Source organism: Corella eumyota, chromosome 5 (assembly GCF_963082875.1).
Source record: "Corella eumyota chromosome 5, kaCorEumy4.1, whole genome shotgun sequence".
Classification (NCBI taxonomy): domain Eukaryota; kingdom Metazoa; phylum Chordata; class Ascidiacea; order Phlebobranchia; family Corellidae; genus Corella; species Corella eumyota.
The window spans coordinates 2,272,703-2,291,281 of record NC_137494.1 but is presented as its reverse complement, the minus strand read 5'-3'; the positions used below and the strand labels follow the sequence as shown (position 1 = coordinate 2,291,281).

The following is an 18,579-nucleotide window of genomic DNA, read 5'->3' as shown; positions in this document are numbered from 1 at the left end:
GTCTCATGTTTTTTTTTAATTTTTGGAAAACAAATAAATGAAATTCGAACACATATTTTAGGATGTTGTTTTTACAGAATCAAACCATTTAAAATTGGGAAAAATCTAAAAAAATAATAGAAATTTTAAATCCAATTTCATAAAGTTACAAAAGTCTTCAAAATCCAATAAAAAGGTAAGTTTAATTTCAATCATTTATTAATTTAATTAATCTTTTTGCTAATTTTAGTTTTTTATTACAGGTTTACAGAATGGAGCTTCAAAAAAAACAAAAAAAAATATCCTGTATGCAAATTTAGATACATCAAAAATATTTTAAGCATACCAGAATCTACAATAATAAAACCCTGGTCTTTTGTACATCAAAATTAAGGTTTTTATAAAAAATTATAAAACTTAATTTGTTGCAAACCTACCCTTACTGCCACTCTTGCTGTCACTAGACCTAGAGGCACTGCCCCAAAGTGTCTTGAATCCTGAGAATTGGCAACGTTGTCACCCTCAAGCCAGATGTGGCCACGAGGCACAAAACATCTCTCAGTTGTATGAAGACTTCTATAAATTAAAAAATATAGTTAATCTTCTAATGCAACTTTTTTTTGAGGGTTACTCTTGCAATAAAACTTAGTACATTTAGTTTTGTGCATTAAAACCTACCCTAGTATTTGGTTTGAAATTGTGGGGGGTATAAATGTAATTTTATCACCTTCCAACCCAGCTATTCGTTTACAAATTTTAATATTAGGACTTTCTGGTGAGATTGCTACCACTACATCCCCTCTAAAAAATAAAATAAATAAACACTCGGGTACAGTATTTACATAAATGGTACTCCAATAACAAATTTATCTAAATTACATTTTTTAAACATAATTACTTGTAAAAATATTGTTTAAAAAGGCCAATTAATTTTTTTATTTCAACAAAGAGGATAAAATTAAAATAATTAGCAACCTTTTAAAATTCTTAAATGATGTAACTTTTTCACAAATACCGACATCATTTTCATATATAGTTGGTTCCATTGAAGATCCATGAAACACAGCAATTTCCATAAAAGAATCAATTACTGTATACCCAATTATACTGATCCCACAACCTTGTAAGAGTGGGGTTACAAATTTGCGTAAAAATGACATTTTTGGATTCATTTGCTTAATTGTGATCTGTACAAAAAAATGTCAATTTGTAAAGAAATATATTATAATTTTTTATATGGTAAGTTAAATGTACAAAGGGGGTTTAATTGTATGCTAAGATACAACGAGTTTATTGTTTGTGTATAACTTTTCTATAGAAAAGGATTTTTATGCAAGTTTGTATGAGTTTCTTTAGTTTGTATGAGTTTCTTTAGTAGTGTTTAATATGAAAATAGTTTTTTAAATAGTACAGGTTTTTAGAAAGTACCTTATATAGGTAAAATAAAAACAGTTTTAAAAAAAACATAACATTACCTGCCTTCACATATCAGTTTATTAACCCAAAAATGTTAAAAACAATATTCATCTAAGAAATGTAAATAATAAAACGGTTACTAACAAAACATATTGTATTGTAGCAAAGCTTTGAAATAAGTTGGCATGATTTATTTAACATTACCAACTATATCAATGTTAGTCATTATCTAAACACTGTAATGTTGTGTTTGTTGTTTTGGTTAAAGGCAAATTTATTTGTTTTACTTTTGTTAGTCCAATATATGTTAACTTAACTTCATGGTAAGTTTGTGCAAATTTTAATGGTCTTTTAAATAAGAAACTAACTAAGGAACATACATAATTTAAAATGTTTTTAGTATACCAATAAAATACAAAACAAATATTAGATAAGCAAATATGATAGTACAACGTAATGACAGTGTTGTTTTTAAAGTGTTTGCTGATCATTTAACACTTGAAACATAGGAATGAAAATGCATAAAATTAAAATAGTGCAAAAAAAACAATATAAAAATTACAAACATATAAAACTGTTGATTGATTTGGTAGTACTAGAATGATGTTTAAAACAAAATAAAAATATTTATTGCATTTTCATAAAAATTACTGCTTATAAAAAAAATATAGTAGTGTAAGTCACTAATTACAAAAATTAAAATATTGTTAGTTTAAACAGCTGTATCCTTTTTCAAATAACCCAGTTTTTTGACTATGTTGAATTGATCGGGCACCTCCATTAAAATATGAAGTGCCAATAAGGTTTCAATATTTTTGCCGTGTGCTTCTCGCAATATTTTTGCATATTCGACAAACTGAAAATTATCAAATTCCCGTTGAGGTAGCCAGTCGTCAAACTGTTGTAAATCATGCCAAGGTCCATCTCCTACCCCGACTACTATTATACTAAGGGGGTAAAAAGATGCAGCGACAATTGCATCTGCAGTGGGTTTCGAGTCAACAAATTGACCGTCTGCGATAATAATTAAAATATGATATTCACTTGAGTGTTTGACAATTTCAATTGCTTTGTGAATGACTGGTGCGTAACTGGTCGGCCCGCCAAGCATCACACGACTTGCAGATTCTTTGTAACTTGAAATGACCTCAGAGAAGTTTGGACAGGTTTCAGTTTTGCTACAGTTAAATACAGTTTGATCTTTTGTTATTGAATCCCCGAAACCGTAAACATGAATATTTTGATCTTGATTAGTAGGGTAGTTGTATTTTGGGGCTAAGAATTGACGTAAAGTTTGGTCTAGAACCGTTAACACATGTATATATGGATTTTGGTGATTTCTGAATAAAATGTATGAATAATTGATTAAAAGAAAGTTGCAAACTTTTGTTTAAAATTGAAAAATATGCTTGTTAATAATTAATAAACTGTTTAGTTTCAGTAGTTTAAAAAAGTATATATATACTAATAAAACATGAATGAAAAAAATGATTAAATCTTTTTTTTGCAGTAGCTAATTTAATTTTGATTAAAACAAAATTTGTAAAAGACTTAGTCAACTTAATTAAGCTTTATTTGGGGCATAGAATTACATGCTTGCCATAAAATTACATGCTTGGCATAAAACACAACTTTTCTTGCAACAAATTAAATATGAAAAAAAGATTTGGCAAATAGGAAAGTTTTTTGAATGTTTAAAAATGTTAAAATTTACTTTTTTGAATAAAAGTGATGAAGTGAATGTCCATTATTGGTTGTTCTGCCTTGCCATTCATTACTTGCCGTAAAATCGATTCCCAATACTAGCTGGCACTGTTTTAACCCAGACTCTCGCATTGCATTTACGATGTCATTGTAATTTTCAAACCTAAATTACAGTTGGAAATTAATTTTTGGTGTTATTAAGGTATTTTTTTTGTATATATTTTTATCCTCGATGTGAGAAAGTGGAATGCGCGACTTAAACATAGAGTAACCTCAGTTACTCCAACCCAGTCTCGAGATGCCTGTGGCAGTTTGAGATATAGAGATTATAATTGCCCGATAATTATGCTGCTGATTAAGTGCTGGCTCAGCAGGAGTTCATACCGTTTATAGCGCCTTACTCAAGTGCGCTACAGCATGAGAGCAGTGGGATTGAACCCACGGCCTCATGTGTTTACTAATTAGTGTAGATATGTAAATCTCAATGTAGGGTATACATACGGTTCAAAGTTTTTTTGAATTAACATTAACCAGATTGTGGTAGACCCTTTGCACTTTTATTGTTAAAGTTTATGTTTTTATTGGTTTATAAATAGACCACTCTTAGCTTTGTAACAACTATTTAAACAAAATATAAAAACCTGTCTGCGAATGAATGAAAGAAAATTGCGTTCCAGCTTCTGTTTTTATTAAATCCATTACTATAAGGTTGAATTATATCCCGCAAAATATTCTTTAAAAGAGTCGTAATCTTTGGTTTTCCGTCTATAGCGGTGTAATCAGAATTATTTCCAATTTCATTTTTTGTTTCCGTCTCATCTGCATTTTTTTGGTCTTTGTTATCGTATGTCGTATACAAGTAAAATAACATAAAAACGCCAACCAAAAACAAAAATAAGGACATTCTAATCTACATTAGCCTTATTTATATTTCTAACGCCATTCTATTAAACATTTATGGGAGAATACAGGGTATAATAGTTGTAATCATGTGATTTAATCAAAGCGTTATTTCCAGACCGTGAAATGACGCGACATTGTTATTTGTTATTCTCTCTTTTTAAGTTTTCCTTTTTCTGTTAATTCTCTCGTATAAATTTGTATCAAAAAAATGTGTGTAAGGGTTTTAAATTTGGGTGAAATTAGGTAAAAAAATATGCTAAATTTGACATTGTTTTAGTAACCTGACAAAATTAACCATGTTAAAATAGAAGACAACATTTTTATTTACAAATAATAAACTCAAATGTGAAATAATGTGCGAAATTGTATAAATTACAAATTTGAAGCAAAAAAAATTAACAAAATCTACAATAAATAAATTAACAAGATCGCTTTACATAATAAAACAGAAATAAATAAATTGTAAGCAACAATTAAAAGCATTTAAAGTAAATTCCAGTTTTGTTAATATTGTTTTTTTTTTAAATTAACATTCAATAAAACTTTAATAATTTTGTAAAACCGCTAGAATTGGGCAACATACATTGAATTATAAAAAGACTTTAATATTCGCTTTTCATTAACGACATCATTTGATTATAACTCTTTGATGATTCCAAATTTAAATCATTCTCCCGCGAGATGTCGCTGTTGATACGTTTCACGTTTTCGTAATTTTTGGTCGGCTCAGAATCAAACAAGTCGTACAAAAAGGAATAAAATCGGCCAGGTTCTTCCATGTTTGGGTTGAAATTTCTTTTGTTTGATTCTGGTTGCTTAAGTTCATTCGATTGTAAGTCTGTATACGATTGGTAGTCTGATTGATAGTCTGTATAATTTAAATAATTAAATTGTTTGAAGAAAAAAAAATTTTTTGTCGAACTAATAGCTGTTCTTGCTACTAATCAAAATTATTAAAAACAGGTTTTTTTAACATAATAAACGGAGTTAGCTCACTGAAAGGCTTTTAATTTCCTAAAAAAAAATGGCAGAAACATATTTAAATTTGCTTTTTATTTTCCGCCATTTTATTTATTTTTAGGGCCATTTTAAGACATTTTAAAATACCTAAAATAATTATTGGAAAATAATTATGACGTCATCACACCTCTTAGTTCTGGGTTGGCTACGTCACGTTTGTAGTCAATCATTTCCGGGATATTTTCTGGTGACGTCACTGGGGCGTTGACGTTCGAGTCCTCTGGAAATTGTAATGGCAATTCTAACGAAAATCAAAATAATTTTTTTTTTGCTAAAATTATTGGAAAAAAATTACCAATTTGCTTATATGATTCGCACACTTTTGTGAAAGTGATTTTGGGCGCTATTTAACTTGTTTAATTAATTCTTACCTTCACTTCGTTTGCCCTTCAGTTTAGCCATAAGTGAGGCTACGTAAAGCTGACGTTGCAAATTAAATTTTTCCCTACTGGCATGATGTTGGATTCTTAAGTCAGCTGTTGAACGCTTTCTGTAGATAAGTTGTATTTAGTATTTTGGTTACAAAAATATTAGTAAAGTATTTTTGCTATTTAGTTAAGTTATAAAACAGTTAATAATCTTTAATAGTTTTTAGACATTAGAAAAATCCTTTCATACAGTATCAGATCTTTTATTCATTTTTTGTTAATTATATGAGCAACCCTTTTAACACATTGTCAGTTCAAAAATTTAAAAAAAATTGCTATATTAATATTACCTGAATAAATGATTTGATAATTGATTTAAAAATTCGGCTTTTCTTAGAGGAATGGAATTTGAAAATCCAATTAAACCAATAAAAAACATCGTTAATAAAAATGTAACGTTCATCTTTGCAATTCTGTAAAAAAAATTCTATTAATTGCATTTTTACAACATTAAAATAAAAATTAAATTAAAAAAAATATAAATTTAAGTTATCTATTACAAACCTTCTTAACAATAAATTAATTTTAAAGCTTGATTTTTTTTCGATTTTTTCCTCTCCTTTCAGAATGCGCTAAATTTTGAAATGCTTTCCTTATTCTGTTTGCTGGGTTATATTTATCCGTTTTCACGAATTGCGCAACTAAATATATGTCAAAACCCCCTTTTTTCCATCAGCTTAGAAATTATTTTTGACACTTTGCTTCATTATGGTTCGAAATAGATAAGATTTACAAAATATTCTTTGTTAAATAGGCTTAAAAGGCAGCTGTAGTAACTGTTTTGTTATTATGGGGCGGTGCGTATGGTCTTTTTAATAATGGTTGCATTGTATTTGTCAGAACAATCTTTGTTTAAAATTTTTTAATGTAAGACTTTTACGCGAGTTTTAATCAATAAAATACTTGCAAAATTTTAATTTAACTTGTCAAAAAAAATGTCACAATAAAATTAAAAAATTCCTTTAATTTAAATATTTAACACATGTTTTTTTAAGCCATATCAAATAAAGCATTTTCTTAAATATAAGGTATTTTTATAACAACAGAAATAGTTTAATTTTATTTAAATTATTTTAAATTGTAGCTAAATTTTCTTTTTTTAAATTAAATATCGAGTTTCATTTTAACGATTCAGGTCTTTATAGTAAAATAAAATATTTATAGCAGCAACTTACGTACAAAAAACCCGCAAATTCGAAATATTTATTGTTTAATTTACAAATATATTGATCTCGGAAGTTAAGTTTCGATAAAAATACTTTTCGCTTTGCCCTTGACGTCGAACGCGATTTAGCATTCAATAACACTTAATTAAAGGTCCGCGGGGTCCCGTGACGTCACAAATGGGGTATTGTAGACGCGTATTTTGCGGAATATAATCAGTTATTTTTCGGCGAATATTGTTTTGCGTTTTTGTCAATAATTACTTTTTTCGAGAGCTAGAAAAGTAATTTTTAGTTTTCCATGGCGCGCAACGGGCATTAAACACTCAATATTATCTTGTATAAACTAACCGTAACTTGGCGTTATCGCGTCATCTATACCCGCAGTTTTTGTAAACAGTTGAGCTTAGGGTGAACCAGGTTAGGTGCTAATAACACGGAGCAGGTAGCGTAAAATGGTTAACATTTCACAGGAACTTATCAAAATTTTTGGCACAACTTATTGTATAAGCATATTGTATTGTCAATAATTCAACCCTGTCTTTAGTTAATTGACGCGAAAAATGTTGCTAAGCCACGCAATTTTGCAAAACTTTGCAAATATCAATCCCATTAGTCTGTTCACACATTTCAAGTTGGTCAAAAATCTTTTTTTTCTCAAGTATACTCTTAAATTGGTAAACATGTTGCTTAGAAATCTTAAAAATAATTGCCCCGGAAAGATTGTTAATGGTATGCCCGCTTTCCAAACGTCGTCAATCGAAGACCATTGTTACATCACAGACCTTATTATTTTCTTCGACAATACAAAAATCAATTTATGAGAAAAGCAAATAATGATTCGACCTCTGATTTAAGGTTGTGTTGATTTTTTATTTCGCTGCGTTGTTTTAGCTATTTTTAATTTCCCTTTGATTAAAAAGGACCTTTTTTATAACAAAGGGTTATAACCGGATATGACAAGTGCCAAAAATGTCATCTTTCTGTAAACCTTTTTCTGCAAAACCATTTTTATCGACGTGACGTTTATGTAAAAAAATACATTTTTGTATGGATTAAAAATAAAAGGTCCTTAGCTGACTTCAAAATGGTATGAAAAAGATTAACCACTAGTGGGTTTACCAAAACGTAAATGACTTTTAAATCAAAAATATCTATTTGAAAAAAAAAATTGGTTTTACTTTGAATAACTATTCGTGTATGTATTTGTAGGAGATATATTTTTTTCCCTTACTGTTGGCAATAGTTAATAGATATCTATTAAATTGCCAAATGGACGTTTACTAAAAACTGTATACCCGAAATACCCTCTTTTACCCTATACTTCTCTTGGAAAAGTAATTTAATTTATGAAAAATGTTGACCTAAATTATTGTAAAATGTCGTTTTTATAAAATGTAAGAATATGTACATTTGGTAAAAACGTTTTTGTTGGTAATCTTGAAAGATACCATAAGATCATTCACAAAAACGTCACTGCAATTAGGTTATAACCCTTGCTCTAAATGGGAAATCCCCTCATGAATACTGGTTCGTTTTATATTTATAAATAAAAAATGCTAGTAGGCGATTTACTAAACATGAATTACAATTTTATTAGTTTTATAAATTACGTGATACCCTAAAAGCTTTCCTTAACTCTGACTTTTGCAAATATCACATTTAAATTACTTGTTTTTACATGCCTACTATATGGTAATCTTTATATTTATAATCTGATTGTTAAATAATTGCCCAGATAAAAAAAGCTTTTAAATTAAAGTACATATAGGGTAAATTCATATAGCAATTACTTATTTATTTAAATATCTATTCATTTGCAATTAACTTTCTCAATTTGTTTTTGGAAAACTAATTTTCTACCTATTAGTTTTAGATGTTTTTGTTCAAAACATAACAGAACAAGGGTGAAGTTATATTTATATATATTGATTATTCAAAATTTTACAGTTTAGGCACAACATGATAATTGAGAAAATTGAAATATTTAAGTTGAAAGTTAGTACAGAATGTTAAGATTTTGCCAAACAAGAAAAAGAGTATAGTTAATAATGTTTTAAGAGGCTAGTAAATATTTAAAAATGCATGTAATATAGTTGTTGTAACGAAGTTTTTAAAATAGTAAAAAAATATATTTCGCATGTACATTTTAAAATCAAATTTAAAATGGTTTGGTCAAAAATTAAAATCTTAATTTTACAAAAAAATGGTTTCCCCGAAAAATTTTTTACAGAATTTTCTTAAAAAAATTGTACAAGTTGATATACATAAGCAAAGCAAATTTTAAAAAATTCAAATATTTTTTAGTTTTATATTTAAGTAACAGCCCAATCACCGAAACATCTTCAAATTTTTGTTAATGTACATTTTGTTAGTAGAAACTGTTTTAAGCTATTTATACCATATAAAAGTTTTATTGAAATATGTCTTCCGTTATTTTTGTCATTATTTTTTTATGTTTATATTCAAAAGTTTAAAGAAAAGTTAGGTTGTGTAAAGTTAATGTAAAAAAATGGTTTCAAATAACTAAATATAAATTTTCCCAGTCTCACCATGCCTCTATAAACGCATTAACAGGATCAATATTTACAAGAAAAAAATCTTTACTTTGTTTATGTCAAGTCATTTTCGTTGCGCGTAAATTAATCGATTATTAATAAGTTTATTGTAAATTTGTTTTTACTTTTGGGGGCGCCAAAGCAATTCCCAAATAACTTTCTCGACCGTATCGAGGTCGGATTTATATTTCGATTGTATCTCTTGAAGAGCTACGACAGAAAATTTTTTAAGATCTTCTTTGTTGTAATGCTCGTGTAAAAACTGACATTGGGTACTCGAAGCCCCAGATTCCGTTTCTTTCTGCTCAAACAATAACTTTAAATTGTTCTCCAATAAGCGGCAACGTTCTTGCACGTTTTTGTTTTGTTCCTCGGCAAATCTTGCTCTTTTATTTGCCGATGTCGCTTCTTGTTTCCAAGCATCACACGCAGACTTTGCCTGATTCCAGGATTCTTCCCACTGCTTACACTTCTGCTGCATTCTTTCTAAATCGTGAGCAATTCCACTTCCAAGCGAAGCACTCATTAACAGACTTCCTGGCTGACTTCCCGGTGTCCCAATAGTTTGAGATGTTGTACGATATCTGCCTGTTGCTTTTGCTGATGATACCGAGTTAGAAAATTCAAATCCTAAAGGTTGGGTTGGTGAAGATGCCGAAGGAAACATTCCAACTGAATCTGGATTACCTCTCATAACCTGGTCTCTTGGTATATTAACAGGGTCAGACATTTTAAATAAAGAATCATCGGTTGAAGTTGTTGTGTTCCAGAAATTTGAGGTTAAACTTTGTCGCAATTTTTCGTTTTCTTTGTCGTCTAAAGCATTTCCAACGACAGAATCAACCGTTTCATCTGGAGGATAAAAAGGCTGTGCTTCTGTGTTCAAAAGATTAAGTTGTTTCATTCTATTACTTGGAGGTGAGGAGGTTATACTTGAATAACTTCCTATATTATTATTGCTGCTTTGAGGCCATGAAACTGTGTTACCAATTGAGCCAAAATTACCATTTGAAACCATTTCAGACCTTATAATAAATGTATCAACTGCGCTTCTTTCTGAGCCCGGTGCCTTTGAATACATATTTTCATTCTTAGCACTACTTATTGAAGACGATCTTGGTTTTGGATTCAACGGTGATGGGCATGAAGGAAAACTTTTACTCATATTATAATCATCATTCATTGAAATTGAAGGTTGTGGGATTGCGCGTCCAATTTCATCATTGCTTAAATCTTGACCAAATCCACCCCATACTTGATTATAACTCGACGACATTATTTTATCTGGTTGACCATGGGTTAACGTATTTGTTGAAAAAATACTCGAATTATCTGCAATTTCGCTCCAATCTCCACTTGCTTGTGTATTTTCATTTCCTTCTACCATTCTTATTTCTTGTTCGACATGAGCAAATGCACAGAACGGTCCTCGAGGACAGTAACCGGTTTGTGTCATGTCGTGGCACTTTGTACTCTTGTAGATTTCTGGATAAAACTGCTGCTCCGTTCTTGTGTGGCAGAATTGACAACTGTCACCTTTCTCGCAACATGAAGGATCTTTCCAATCATCGCCTTGCTTAACGCTCGGACATGGGGTTGATCTAACGAAAATGAAAGAAAGATGACGTTAAGGAATTATTTACTAACATTTATTTAACAAATATTTACCCTGTACACAAGTTATACACTTTTGTCATAAATCAACATATTAAATAAAACAATATTGTTGTGAAAGTACAGACTACCTTTAACACTTTTATTAACCTTTTAGAAAATATCACAAAAGACAACCAAATTTAAGTTACCTATATTTAAATTTCTTTGGATTTCTTCTTCTATCTTTTAAGTTATGATATTGTGGACAAGCGTAACCTTGACGACACAACCTTGGTGGCCTCTTACAAACTTCTGTCTTGTAATTAGCTAGAACGAAATTTGCCTCCATCCATTTTGGATCATCATTAACAATTTTTTCTCCGAGATTAACAGGCTCTGGTTTAGACTGTTCTGTAGCGCTTGGGTTAAAGTTCTGAACACTAGGTGGATCAGAACTCTGTTGCTCGCGAATATCGTACACTGGAGGTCGCAAGTCGTTGGCACCATGGGCAAAAGCGCAGTGTGGCCCATTCTTGACACAATTTCCTCTTGAGTCTGTCTCGTGAATGCAAGTTCCAGTTTTGTAATAACGTAAATGATATCTTCGTTCAGTGTCCCCTGTATTTCTATAAATAAAAAAAAACTTTATACATAAAAATTATTAGAAGGTTTTATTGGCAAAGAAATCTTGGTGTTAGATAACTTATTTAAACAATAACTATATTTAAATAGAAAGTCAGCTGGGATTTTTTAACAAGTAATGGGTCAACTGATTTAAAACTTTGGTAACTAACAATCATTTATGTAGAAAATTTGAAAACTAGGTTGATTTATTAAGTTAACCTGTGAATATAAGGACAGTCATCTCCGTCTGGGCAAATTCCTGTAGTTTCATCGTACTTGCTACAATACACGTCAGCACTGTAGTTAAATGTCCCGTCACGCTTACGAATCGGCCTTCTTCGACGTTGATTCGAAAAATGCCAGTGAAAACAAGTAAAAGGCCGATGTTGGGTACATTTGTGTTGCAAAAATAACGGGCATTGATTTACCCTGAATTCCTTTAAATAGGTGTAATGAAATGGTTTTTCTGTTTGAGGCGGTGTGGATGCCATGCTGCAGTAGAAAACCTACTGGTTAAGTGTATGTTAAAGCTTTACTGAATACTTAATCATATGTACAGTTCTTAACCATGAAAATAAGTTTAATTTTTACTTTGTAATCCAATTTTCAGTGTTTTAAGCAATAATAATGAAATTGCCTTTTCTAAATTGCGGCTAACATTGTAATAATTATGACCATTTAGAATAAAAATGGTCTTTGATTTAACTAAACGGAATTGCACAATATATTGAAAACTAAAAAAACGCTGAGACAATTGCTGACAGTTTTTACTAGCTAGGCTTCGGAATAATGCCTTACATTTTACCCTAATACTGTACAGTGCAATTAAGAATGTTAAGTTGTTCAGTTAATAATATTATTAACTACTACATACTAATGTTTTTCTAATTAAAATCAAAACAAAAGTTGTTTTTATTGTTTTTTTTCGCAAATCCCTCAAGCCGTAAATACTTTTGCTACGGTTGACCTACTTTATGTACGTCATCAAATTACATTCTTTTATTTTTTCGGTGTCAAGTGCATACTTTTAATTAATTTATTAAGCTTACCAGCAGTAATATTAGTATAATTTGTATGTTTTAGCATTAAATTTGTATTTTTGCAGCTAAATACTTATTTTTAAAGTAATTAAAAATATTAGGCGCGCTTTACCTCGCCCTCGCGGATGAAAACTTTGACAACATGATGTACAAAAAAGTTTTTATAGACTACTCTATTAGTTCTCTTAAGTTTTATATCATTTTTAAAATTAGATACATTTTAAATTATAATTTCTTTTTAGTATGTTGATTATGATTTAATTGTGTTTATAAATATGTAAGAATGTCGTAAAATTTCTTACGATTTCAAAATTTATTGAAATTAAGAAAAAAATCGTAAATTGAAAAAAAAACACCAAAACTAAAAAATGTCAAATTTGTATATAAACAATGCATTGTTTTTATAAGAAGGTGGTAAAAATGAATATCTGATAAGAAATGATAAACAATCACCAAAAATGTGTATTCAAAATTTTACCGACATATAGTTTCTCTTTGAGGGAAATTTAATTTATTAATAAAGAAAATTAAACATTAACGTTATAAAAACAATTTGATGAGAAAAAAGATAATTTTTGTTCAAAAGTAAGGCCGGACTTTAACTAAATGCATAAAGCAGGACCCATAAGATTTTGTAAGCAGTATTCAATATCCTTGCAGTAATGATATCGACAACTTTGACACATTCTGTTATCTGAAAAAGTAAAATATAATTACACAATTGAAAAAAGGATTTTCTGAAACTTTTAAGGTAAATTTATTGTAACCTTGCTGCTCGTTTGTTTGTTTAGTAAGCTAAGCTTATCCGTAACATTAGTAAACCTACCGATTCTTTTTAGATAATTTCTGAAAGATAAAAGCTCCCTAGGCAATTTTAGTTTTATATATTACAATTATGACAACAAAACATTGTGTTTTTACGTTTTTACTTTATATATTATTTAAATCTACACAATTCAATTCGTTTTTCCGACAATCTATATGCCTAAAACATGATTATATTTTTAGTTATTGCTATCCTAAAATATAAACAAATAAACTAATTTTAAATTTACAGTTTTTCCAGTGGTAGCAAGGCGTTTTACCATATTCAACCTCTGCGTTACAGAACGTAATTCGACAAATATACTCGGCAAGATGCTTTTTATGTCTAGGTTTACGCCCTAGAAAACAAAATTAAATAGTTAGTTATATTTAAGATTATATAAAAAAGTTTTTTAAGTCACATTTTTTTATTTTTACTTACTTGATGAGTATGATGATGTCGCTTGTATAAAACAAGATAAGACAACAGATAAAATCAAGATTGTTACTGTAACCTGTTTACAAAATCGCCCCATTTTAAAATTTTAATATACTCAATTTTTTTTTAATGTTTAAAATAAACTTTTTTTAAAATTTCTCTAAAAAAAAATTTATAAGTTACTTTTTAGGTCAACTTTATATTTTGCTATTAGTCCACCATTTTTACTTTACAAAGCGGTAGTCTATGTCTTAATGCAAATTTAATATGAATTTCAAAATTGAACTAGAATGCCATTAGACAAATTTAATCCCACTAGTCATGTATTGAACTTGTAGAACGCCCGCATCAATATTTTTACAGACAAGTTTAATTTACTGATAAAACCCTAAAATACGGGATAAATAAATAAACAATTTGTCCTTCTTAAAATGAATGGACTTTAATCATTTACGCACGAGAACAAAATATGTTTTTTTAACATAACTAACAAGTTAATGCTGGTAATTTTACAAAATATTCGGCGCCCATGTTGTTGTAGGTTAAATGGATTAATTTATTTGGACATATTATTAAAGGGCATTTAACCAAATAGACGACTGATTAAAAATCTTATGCTTAAAATCGCCTAACGGCAACAAACCATTATCTATTCAACCTTTTTTATACTATTTCTTTTCTAAAAAATACTCTTTAATTTAATTTAAATGTTGACCTAAATAATTCCGTAAAATCTCTTTTCTTAATTTAAATGTTCGGGAAAATGCCCATTCGTTCAAATTATTATTGTTAATATAAGGAGAATTAGCTTACCTTTAGTAAGATTAAATGTAAAAATAAAATTGTCAATTAAATGTATAAAAATAATTGTTTATAATAAAGCTAATTCTATCCAATAATGTTTTATGAAACAATATCTATGATTTTAGGAGGTTATTATTAAAAATTAAACTCCATACGTTTTTTCTTATCAATATTTAACTAATCTGGTAAAGTTGTTTTCAGAAATACATGAAATTTTTTTTTTTTTACATTTAAGTGTTTTAAAAAATTAACTCATCTTGCCAGACTGAACTGTGTCTTCTGTTAACGCTGGTAAAATGGCAAATGCATTGGGATACGCAACCTTATATAACTTGTTTGTTATGGGATAAAAATGTTACCTCTAAAAGGCTGGTATATAGTTGTGCAGCTGTTGATACAACCTTTAAATCCTTCCAATAAATATAACAACATTAAACTCTTACATAAGAAAAACTAGGTTATGTAATAGTATGTAAGTTTGCCAGCGTTATCTAATAGAAATAAATAAAACGGATTTTAATAAGCGGATCGAGTTTAAATGGAAATTAAAAACGGAATTTAGTAAAGCGGATTTCGTTAAGGCGGAAATTGTTATATGGATATTTGAAAACGGATTTTAGTTACATGGATATCTTAAAGGCGGATCTTGTTATGTAGATATTTAAAAAAGGAAATTTTAATTAACTTTACTAAAATAAATTAATGTTAAATTAAAAATAACATAGCTAAAAACAACTTTAAATTACAAATTAAATTAGTTTTAAATCAATATTTTTAAAAGTTAGGATTTTATTTTTTTATTTTTTGATTAAGATCAGGCATTTAACCTTTTAATTTGTACAGTTTAACTTTTACCGCAAGATCGAACTGTTTATAATCTTGTTACATATCTTTAAATAATAAATATGTACTACACAGCGATCCGTTATTATACAGCCTTTGTTCACCACAAGCATTAAGTAATAATCCCAAGACAATTAACATTTACTTTTTATTCAGACAAAAAAATTCTTTTTTTTGTAAAATGTTTTCAATATTTAAATACTGTATCAATGTTAAGTTCTTATATAATAAAGTCGTTATATAATATTAAATAACTGCTCAGGCCGTAAGTAAAATAAAACTATTTTGATATTCAATAATGTTGACGTCACTCTACCGCAATGACTTTGATATTTCAAATTTTTATACACTGTTGCGAATTGCACACGGCTAAAAAACTTACTTTTTTATGTAAAAAATGAACCTTTGACTTTTATTATAAAAGGATTTATATACAAATAAAAATTATTTTAAAAATATTCTATTTTTGTGTTAGCTTTTCTATTTTTATATTCATTAATGTATTAGTTCTTGGGTTAATGGAAAAAGTTAAAGACAAAAAGCAAATTTAAGAATATACAAAAGCCAATGACCTAAGTCAGATTGTGCTAATAATTTCCTTTATTGCAATTTAAAAAACAAACATTTACTTTCCAAATATAAAATACTATTGCAGCAAGCCTTTAAAAAATTTAAAGTTTAAAATTGGACTTTAGGCTTTTATATTATTTTTATATTATTTTTAAGTTATAAAAACAATTTGATGGGAAAAAAGAAAATTTTTGCTCAAAAGTAAGGCCGGACTTTAACTAAATGCATAAAGCAGGGCTCATAAGATTTTGTAAGCAGTATTCGATATCCTTGCAGTAATGATATCGACAACTTTGACACATTTTGTTATCTGAAAAAGTAAAATATAATTACACAATTAAAAAAATGATTTTCTGAAACTTTTAAGGTAAATTTATTGTAATCTTTGCTGCTCGTTTGTTTGTTTAGTAAACTAAGCTTATTCGTAACATTAGTAAACCTACCGATTCTTTTTAGAAAATTTCTGCAAGATAAAAGCTTCCTAGGCAACTTTAGTTTTATTTATTACAATTATGGCAACAAAACATTGTGTTTTTACGTTTTTGTTTTTACACAATTCAATTTGTTTTTCCGACAATCTATATGCCTAAAACATGATTATATTTTTAGGTATTACTATCCTAAAATATAAACAAATAAATTAATTTTAAATTTACAGTTTTTCCAGTGGTGGCAAGGCGTTTTACCATATTCAACCTCTGCGTTACAGAACGTAACTCGACAAATATACTCGGCAAGACGCTTCTCATGTCTAGGTTTACGCCCTAGAAAACGAAATTAAATAGTTAGTTATATTTAAGATTATATAAAAAAGTTTTTTAAGTCACATTTTTTTATTTTTACTTACTTGATGAGTATGATAATGTCGCTTGTATAAAACAAGATAAGACAACAGATAAAATCAAGATTGTTACTGTAACCTGTTTACAAAATCGCCCCATTTTAAAATTTGAATATACTCAATTTTTTTAATATTTAAAATAAAACTCTTTAAAATTTCTCTAAAAAAACATTTATAAGTTACTTTTTAGGTCAACTTTATATTTTGCTATTAGTCCACCATTTTAACTTTACAAAGCGGTAGTCTATGTCTTGATGCAAATTTAATATGAATTTCAAAATTGAACTAGAATGCTATTAGACAAATTTAATCCCACTAGTCATGGATTGAACTTGTAGAACGCCCGCATTAATATTTTTACAGACAAGTTTAATTTACTCATAAAACACTAAAAGGCAGGATAAATAAATAAATAAATTGTCCTTCTTAAATTGAGTGAATTTTAATCATTTACGCACGAGAACAAAATATGTTTTTTTTTTACATAACTAACAAGTTAATGCTGGTAATTTTACAAAATATTTGGCGCCCATGTTGTTGTAGGTTAAATGGATTAATTTATTTGGACATATTATTAAAGGGCATTTAACCAAATAGACGATTGATTAAAAATCTTATGCTTAAAACGCCAATTTACCTGCAACAAGTCATTATCTATTAAACCTTTTTTATACTATTTCCCTTCTAAAAAATACTCTTTAATTTAACTTAAATGTTGACCTAAATAATTCCGTAAAATCTCTTTTCTTAATTTAAATGTTCGGAGAAATGCCCATTCGTTCAAATTATTATCGTTAATATAAGCAGAATTAGCTTACCTTTAGTAAAATTAAATGTAAAAATAAAATTGTCAATTAAATGTATTTAAATAATGGTTTATAATAAAGCTGATTCTATCCATTAATGTTTTATGAAACAATATCTATGATTTTAGGAGGTTGTTATTAAAAATTAAACTCCGTACGTTTTTTGCTTATCAATATTTAACTAATCCGGTAAAGTTGTTTTCAGAAATACATGAAACTTATTTTTTTTTAACATTTAAGTGTTTTAAAAAATTAACTCATCTTGCCAGAATGAACTGTGTCTTCTCTTAACGCTGGTAAAATGGCAAATGCAATGGGATACGCAACCTTATGTAACTTGTTTGTTATGGGATAAAAAACGTTACCTCTAAAGGGCTGGTACATACCGGTGCAGCTGTTGAACATAACAACATTAAACTCTTATATAAAAAAAACTAGGTTATGTAATATTATGTAAGTTTGCCAGCATTATCTAATAGAAATAAATAAAACGGATTTTAATAAGCGGATCGAGTTTAAATGGAAATTAAAAACGGATTTTAGTAAAGCGGATTTCGTTAAGGCGGAAATTGTTATATGGATATTTGAAAACGGATTTTAGTTACACGGATATCTTAAAGGCGGATCTTGTTATGTAGATATTTAAAAAAGGAAATTTTAATTAACTTTACTAAAATAAATTAATGTTAAATTAAAAATAAAATAGCTAAAAACAACTTTAAATTACGAATTAAATTAGTTTTAAATCAATATTTTTGAAAGTTAGGGTTTTATTTTTTCATTTTTTGGTTAAGATCAGGCATTTAACCTTTTAATTTGTACAGTTTAACTTTTACCGCAAGATCGAACTGTTTATAATCTTGTTACATATATTTAAATAATAAATATGTACTACCCAGCGATCCGTTATTGTATAACCTTTGTTCACCACAAGCATTAAGTAATAATCCCAAGACAATTAACATTTACTTTTTTTTTTCTTTTTTTGGAAAAAGTTTTTCAATATTTAAATACTGTATCAATGTTAAATTCTTATATAAT

The 18,579-nt window shown here is 28.4% G+C and overlaps 4 protein-coding genes and 1 long non-coding RNA gene across 5 annotated transcripts; all 5 read right to left on the bottom strand.

The window, feature by feature from the left end:
- Positions 1-236: 236 nt before the first annotated feature.
- On the bottom strand, positions 237-1,139 carry LOC145752582 (mitochondrial inner membrane protease subunit 1-like). The gene is made up of 4 exons (XM_082568888.1): positions 955-1,139; positions 658-780; positions 417-555; positions 237-257 (listed from the first exon to the last, which is right to left on the bottom strand). The coding sequence occupies exons 1-4, from the start codon at positions 1,137-1,139 to the stop codon at positions 237-239; spliced, it is 468 nt and encodes a 155-aa protein (XP_082425014.1).
- Positions 617-4,105, bottom strand: LOC145751848 (uncharacterized). The gene is made up of 4 exons (XM_082567968.1): positions 3,741-4,105; positions 3,110-3,262; positions 1,455-2,735; positions 617-1,166 (listed from the first exon to the last, which is right to left on the bottom strand). The coding sequence occupies exons 1-3, from the start codon at positions 4,001-4,003 to the stop codon at positions 2,108-2,110; spliced, it is 1,044 nt and encodes a 347-aa protein (XP_082424094.1). The 5' UTR covers positions 4,004-4,105; the 3' UTR covers positions 617-1,166; positions 1,455-2,107.
- Positions 4,106-4,363: 258 nt separating this feature from the next.
- On the bottom strand, positions 4,364-6,059 carry LOC145753141 (uncharacterized). The gene is made up of 5 exons (XM_082569536.1): positions 5,955-6,059; positions 5,741-5,863; positions 5,394-5,512; positions 5,150-5,263; positions 4,364-4,870 (listed from the first exon to the last, which is right to left on the bottom strand). Exons 2-5 carry the CDS (start codon positions 5,851-5,853, stop codon positions 4,605-4,607), a joined length of 612 nt encoding a protein of 203 aa, XP_082425662.1. The 5' UTR covers positions 5,854-5,863; positions 5,955-6,059; the 3' UTR covers positions 4,364-4,604.
- Positions 6,060-8,564: 2,505 nt separating this feature from the next.
- LOC145752564 (RING finger protein unkempt homolog) lies at positions 8,565-12,321 on the bottom strand. Its single transcript, XM_082568868.1, has 3 exons — positions 11,611-12,321; positions 10,977-11,393; positions 8,565-10,772 (listed from the first exon to the last, which is right to left on the bottom strand). Exons 1-3 carry the CDS (start codon positions 11,880-11,882, stop codon positions 9,293-9,295), a joined length of 2,169 nt encoding a protein of 722 aa, XP_082424994.1. The 5' UTR covers positions 11,883-12,321; the 3' UTR covers positions 8,565-9,292.
- A 397-nt stretch (positions 12,322-12,718) lies between these two features.
- On the bottom strand, positions 12,719-13,830 carry LOC145753192 (uncharacterized). The gene is made up of 3 exons (XR_014283829.1): positions 13,678-13,830; positions 13,487-13,594; positions 12,719-13,125 (listed from the first exon to the last, which is right to left on the bottom strand). It is a non-coding gene; the product is annotated as an uncharacterized LOC145753192 (long non-coding RNA).
- Positions 13,831-18,579: the final 4,749 nt, after the last annotated feature.

Bases quoted from the DNA above. Each gene is read 5' to 3' on its own strand.
- LOC145752582 (XM_082568888.1), bottom strand. From the start codon at position 1,139: ATGTCATTTTTACGCAAATTTGTAACCCCACTCTTACAAGGTTGTGGG. The intron at 781-954 runs GTTGCTAATTAT...TTTATTTTTTAG, and splicing joins TCATTTAAGAATTTTAAAAG to AGGGGATGTAGTGGTAGCAA. The intron at 556-657 runs GTAGGTTTTAAT...TTTAATTTATAG, and splicing joins ATTTCAAACCAAATACTAGG to AAGTCTTCATACAACTGAGA.
- LOC145751848 (XM_082567968.1), bottom strand. From the start codon at position 4,003: ATGTCCTTATTTTTGTTTTTGGTTGGCGTTTTTATGTTATTTTACTTG. The intron at 3,263-3,740 runs GTTTTTATATTT...ACTGTAATTTAG, and splicing joins TTTCATTCATTCGCAGACAG to GTTTGAAAATTACAATGACA. The intron at 2,736-3,109 runs GTAAATTTTAAC...CATTTTATTCAG, and splicing joins CATCACTTTTATTCAAAAAA to AAATCACCAAAATCCATATA.
- LOC145753141 (XM_082569536.1), bottom strand. From the start codon at position 5,853: ATGAACGTTACATTTTTATTAACGATGTTTTTTATTGGTTTAATTGGA. The intron at 5,264-5,393 runs GTAAGAATTAAT...GATTTTCGTTAG, and splicing joins GAAGGGCAAACGAAGTGAAG to AATTGCCATTACAATTTCCA. The intron at 4,871-5,149 runs GTGTGATGACGT...TAAATTATACAG, and splicing joins AGCCAACCCAGAACTAAGAG to ACTATCAATCAGACTACCAA.
- LOC145752564 (XM_082568868.1), bottom strand. From the start codon at position 11,882: ATGGCATCCACACCGCCTCAAACAGAAAAACCATTTCATTACACCTAT. The intron at 11,394-11,610 runs GTTAACTTAATA...TTTTATTTATAG, and splicing joins GACTGTCCTTATATTCACAG to AAATACAGGGGACACTGAAC. The intron at 10,773-10,976 runs GTAACTTAAATT...CATTTTCGTTAG, and splicing joins CCAAAGAAATTTAAATATAG to ATCAACCCCATGTCCGAGCG.